The sequence below is a fragment of the Coregonus clupeaformis genome, chromosome 27 (assembly GCF_020615455.1).
Source record: "Coregonus clupeaformis isolate EN_2021a chromosome 27, ASM2061545v1, whole genome shotgun sequence".
Lineage (NCBI taxonomy): Eukaryota > Metazoa > Chordata > Actinopteri > Salmoniformes > Salmonidae > Coregonus > Coregonus clupeaformis.
The window spans coordinates 45,765,108-45,771,107 of NC_059218.1; the positions used below are offsets into that span (position 1 = coordinate 45,765,108).

The 6,000-nt window shown below is 45.9% G+C and overlaps 1 protein-coding gene across 1 annotated transcript in view; it reads right to left on the reverse strand.

The window, feature by feature from the left end:
• LOC121542009 (replication protein A 70 kDa DNA-binding subunit) overlaps positions 1–6,000 on the reverse strand; it is a 118,595-nt gene that overhangs the window by 73,016 nt on the left and 39,579 nt on the right. Inside the window, exons 8-9 of the mRNA XM_041851431.2 lie at positions 4,731–4,833; positions 3,772–3,840 (exon numbers count right to left, since the gene is read on the reverse strand). Coding sequence (XP_041707365.1) covers positions 3,772–3,840; positions 4,731–4,833 — 172 coding nt within the window. The remainder of the gene's footprint in view (positions 1–3,771; positions 3,841–4,730; positions 4,834–6,000) is intronic.

The following is a 6,000-nucleotide window of genomic DNA, read 5'->3' on the forward strand; positions in this document are numbered from 1 at the left end:
CCTATACAACATTTGTGGGCAGAACTGAAAAAGCATGTCCGAGCAAGGAGGCCTACAAACCTGACTCAGTTACACCAGCTCTGTCAGGAGGAATGGGCCAAAATTCACAAAACTTATTGTGGGAAGCTTGTGGAAGACCACCCGGAACGTTTGACCCAAGTTAATGCAAATATTCCGGGTAGCCATGATTAGCTGTTCAGGAGTCTTATGGCTTGGGGGTAGAAGCTGTTAAGAAGCCTTTTGGACCTAGACTTGGCGCTCCGGTACCGCTTGCCGTGCGGTAGCAGAGAGACCAGTCTATGGCTAGGTTGGCTAGAGTCTTTCATAATTTCTAGGGCCTTCCTCTGACACCGCCTGGTATAGAGGTCCTGGATGGCAGGAAGCTTGGCCCCAGTGATGTACTGGGCCGTACGCAGTACTCTCTGTAGTGCCTTATGGTCGGAGGCCGAGCAGTTGCCATTCCAGGTGGTGATGCAACCAGTCAGGATGCTCTTGATGGTGCAGCTGTAGAAACTTTTGAGGATCTGAGGACCCATGCCAAATCTTTTCAGTCTCCTGAGGGGGAATAGGCTCTTCATGACTGTCTTGGTGTGTTTGGACCATAATAGTTTGTTGGTGATGTGGACACCAAGAAACTTGAAGCTCTCAACCTGTTCCACTACAGCCCCTTCGATGAGAATGGGGGCGTGCTCAGTCCTCTTTTTTTTCCTGTAGTCCCACAATCATCTCCTTTGTCTTGAGCACGTTGAGGGAGAGGTTGTTGTCCTGGCACCACACTGCCATCTCTCCCTTCCTCCTTCATTTAAACTATGTAGAGATAATAGGGATGTTATTAGAATATCCAAACGGACGTTAGTATTCCAATACTATTCATTTTTGCAACAGAAAACAATTATAGACCTATTTTAACCCTGAAAAGGCTTTTTCTAAATTACATTAAATTAAATATCTATGTGACATTTCAAATTATTAATTTAATAAAACAACAAACATTTCAATGTAGTTTTTATGAGGTGCGCCCCATAAAAAGACCGGCAGCCGACCGGCAGCCGACCGGCAGCCGACCGGTAGCCGACCGGTAGCCGACCGGTAGCCGACCGGTAGCCGACCAGTAGCCGACCGGCAGCCTTTACGTGTGTAGCTTGTTGTTGTTTATGTTGGCCAATCAAAGCGGCAAAGGGGATCAATGTGTAGCAAGTGGAGTGAGAGTTCATTAATGCAACGCAAGATGGAATAAATTACGGAATTAAAAGTTAGCGAAATGAGAAGGAGTAGGCTACAACGAGCAACTAACAGGTAGGCTGATGTTTAATCTGAATAGTGTCGGGGAGAAAGCACAGCGTGTAGCCTCAATTAGCATAGCTAGCTAGCTTCTCTAGGCTATTCCAGTCAAAACAGGCACTATTATACAGATGCAGTATCTTAATTTTAGTTTCTCAAAGCAGGAAAATAATCCTGCAGCAACAGGAAATGTAAATTTTGTAAAAAGAAATTACCCCTTTTTGTGATATCCAATTGGTTGTTACAGTTTTTTCCCATCACTGCAACTCCCGTACGGACTCGGGAGAAGTGATTGTTGAGAGCCATGCGTCCTTCGAAACATGACCCTGCCAAGCCGCGCTGCTTCTTGACACACTGCTCGCTTAACCCGGCTGCACCAATGTGTCGGAGGAAACACTGTACAACTGGCGACCAAAGTCAGCGTGCATGCACTCGGCCCGCCACAGAAGTCGCTAGAGCGCGTTGGGACAAGGACATCCCGGCCGGCCAAGCCCACCCCTAACCCGAACGACGCTGGGCCAATTGTGCGCCGCCTCATGGGTCTCCCGGTCGCGGCCGGCTACGACACAGCCTGGGATCAAACCTGGGTCTGTAGTGATGCCTCAAGCACTGCGATGCAGTGCCTTAGACCGCTGCGCCACTCGGGAGGCCTGGGAAATGTGAATTATTGTGCGGATTATAATTAATGGACATTTTTGTAGGGGTTGACACATTTTTAGTTAGGGGAAATCAAGGCTGACATTTTGAAATTATCCCTTTTGAAGTTTTTCTAAACCGTGAATACACTGCAAGTTTTAATTTCCTGCTCTAGCTGCTACTAGTTAGCTAGTCTTGGCTGTAGCTGCTACAAGTTAGCTAGTCTTGGCTGTAGCTTCTACAAGTTAGCTAGTCTTGGCTCTAGCTGCTACAAGTTAGCTAGTCTTGGCTCTAGCTGCTACAAGTTAGCTAGTCTTGGCTGTAGCTGCTACAAGTTAGCTAGTCTTGGCTGTAGCTGCTACAAGTTAGCTAGTCTTGGCTGTAGCTGCTACAAGTTAGCTAGTCTTGGCTCTGGCTGCTACAAGTTAGCTAGTCTTGGCCTAGGTGCCTTGCGCTCTCTCTCCCTCTGTCTTCTCACTCCCATCTCACTGGCCCCCCCTGCTGCTGCACCAATAGAGTGCCAGCCTCTCTCCTTCGCCTAGCAGCGCTCAGGTTAAAAACGTAAGTAAAAAAATAACAACAACACATTAATATCCGGATATCCCACTAAAATTCATGATACTATTCGAATAGTGAAATTATTTCAACCCCCCATCCCTAAGAGATAAGGGTGTCAAACTAATGTAATAGCATTCTCATCCAATGAGCTACCACTCACATCCCTGTCAATGGCAGACCAGATAGAGACATTCATTTATTTATTTTATATATATATATATATGTATTTATATTTTATAGGGCAATAGGGCACAAATGGAATCTTTAATTGAGTTATTATTGAACAATTTTAAGAGACTGAAGAGAAAGCTGTACACGCACATGTGTTTTACAAGTACAGTCAAGTATAATCTAGTAGGCCTACATATCAGGGTTGGATCAATTCTACTTAAATTCCAGTCCATTCTGGAAGTATACTAAAATTCAATGCTTTTCAATTACGAAAGATTTGGAATTAAAATGTTGTTTACTTTCTGAATTGAATAGAATTTAAATGGAATTGACCCCAACCCTGGTATGTACACCTGCTGTATGTCCTATTCCAGTAGTGATCATAGGACACCTCACTGTGAAAGACAAAGCAATGATCATAGGACACCTCAGAGTGAAAGACAAAGCAATGATCATAGGACACCTCACAGTGAAAGACAAAGCAATGATCATAGGACACCTCACTGTGAAAGACAAAGCAATGATCATAGGATGCCTCAATGTGAAAGATAAAGCAATGATCATAGGACACCTCACTGTGAAAGATAAAGCAATGATCATAGGACACCTCACTGTGAAAGACAAAGCAATGATCATAGGACACCTCACTGTGAAAGACAAAGCAATGATCATAGGACACCTCAGAGTGAAAGAGAAAGCAATGATCATAGGACACCTCACTGTGAAAGACAAAGCAATGATCATAGGACTCCTCAATGTGAAAGATAAAGCAATGATCATAGGACACCTCACTGTGAAAGACAAAGCAATGATCATAGGACACCTCACTGTGAAAGACAAAGCAATGATCATAGGACACCTCAATGTGAAAGATAAAGCAATGATCATAGGACACCTCACTGTGAAAGACAAAGCAATGATCATAGGACACCTCACTGTGAAAGATAAAGCAATGATCATAGGACACCTCACTGTGAAAGATAAAGCAATGATCATAGGACACCTCATTGTGAAAGATAAAGCAATGATCATAGGACACCTCAGTGTGTGAGTATCTCTTCTCTGTAGCTAGATCCAGTCAGGACAGGGGTATGGTATGGTAAGAGTCAGTACAGACAGACTCACCTTGCCCGTCTCCAGCAGAGAGAAGAACTTGTCCACTTCCTTGTTGAAGGCTGTTACTCTGATCTCCCCCTGTCAATCACAGAGACACTGTCAGCACAGCGTCAATCAACAGTTTACTGAGAAACTGTCACACACACGTGCATGCACACACACACACACACACACAAAACTGTCAGCAGTGTCAATCAATCAGAAACTATAAACTACTACACAGTAGATAGTCGTCTGATATACAGAGACATCGAAGGAGACAGAAAATATGAGGACTAGACTAGAAGAACACACACACACACACACACACACAGACACACACACACCCACACACAGAGACACACACCCCCCCACACACACACACACACACACATACACACACACACCCACACACGCCCACACACCCACACACAGACACACACACACACAGACACACACGCCCACACACCCACACACAGACACCCACACCCACACACACGCCCACACCCACACACACGCCCACACACCCACACCCACACACAGAGACACACACACACCCACACACAGAGACACACACACCCCCACACACAGAGACACACACACCCCCACACACACACACACACACACACACCACACACGCCCACACACCCACACACAGACACACAGACACACACACACACCCACACACGCCCACACACCCACACACAGACACCCACACCCACACACACGCCCACACCCACACACACGCCCACACACCCACACCCACACACACGCCCACACACAGACACCCACACCCACACACCCACACACCCACACACACACACACAGAGACACACACACACACACACACACGCCCACACACAGACACCCACACAGAGACACACACGCCCACACAGACACCCACACACAGACACCCACACCGAGACACACACGCCCACACAGACACCCCCACACAGACACCCACACCCACACAGGAGAGTCATACTCACGCTCTTGTCCACGATCTCGAAGGAGAACAGTCTTCCCTCTGCTCTTGAGTTTCTCCAGGTACGGATGCTGCTCTTATTGGTGACCCGGGCCCTGATGGTCCATCTGAGGAGGACATGGAGAGAGAGAGAGTTAGAGTTAGGGAGAGAGAGAGAGTTAGAGTTAGGGAGAGAGAGAGAGTTAGAGTTAGGGAGAGAGAGAGAGTTAGAGTTAGGGAGAGAGAGAAAGTTAGAGTTAGGGAGAGAGAGAGAGTTAGAGTTAGGGAGAGAGAGAGAGTTAGAGTTAGGGAGAGAGAGAGAGTTAGAGTTAGGGAGAGAGAGAGAGAGAGAGAGAGAGTTAGAGTTAGGGAGAGAGAGAGAGAGAGTTAGAGTTAGGGAGAGAGAGAGAGTTAGAGTTAGGGAGAGAGAGAGAGTTAGAGTTAGGGAGAGAGAGAAAGATTCTGCTCTTATTGGTGACCCGGGCCCTGATGGTCCACCTAGGAAGGGGGGTGGGGGGAGAGGGGCCTGGTCATATTACACACCATTTAGCCCATATATTTACTTACAGAGTACAGAAAGGGGGCAGGATAGACCCGCTATTTACGCAGATGAGGTCAAATAGTACATGCAGTACTTATGATTTATGAATAAAGGTCTTATTTGTTGGTATTCATTGAAACATGCTGTTTGTTAACATAGTAAATAACTGGTAAGGTAATTACCAGTTGAAAGAGTACAATAAAATAAAGTGTTACAGAATTCCTTTTATTCATTAGCATCCAAGCTAAGCTCACACGCCCCACTGTACACCCAACAGGAAGAACAGGGAGAAGAACACTGAAAGAAAAAAGAAAAACAATAATAATATAATATATGCCATTTAGCAGACGCTTTTATCCAAGTCATGCGTGCATACATTTTTTACGTATGGGCGGTCCCGGGAATCAAACCCACTATCCTGGCGTTGCAAGTGCCATGCTCTACCAACTGAGCTACAGAGGACCAATAATTGTTTACATTTCCAGTTCCACCATTAACACCCATGGAACCTCCTTCACTTTCTGTTAACTTTGTTTCCACAGCTGACTACAGAATTCAGTAGGGTTCCGTCCCAAGTGGCACCCTACTCCCTATATAGCGCACTACTTTTGACCAAGGCCCATGGGGCTAAATAGGGAGAAGAGTGCCATTTGGGTTGCATGTCAGACAGTTTTCTAACACCTGGATGATGCATTTAGAAATCCACTCAGTAGTACATTAAAGGGGATATCAGCAGTTCCTACATCAATTTTTG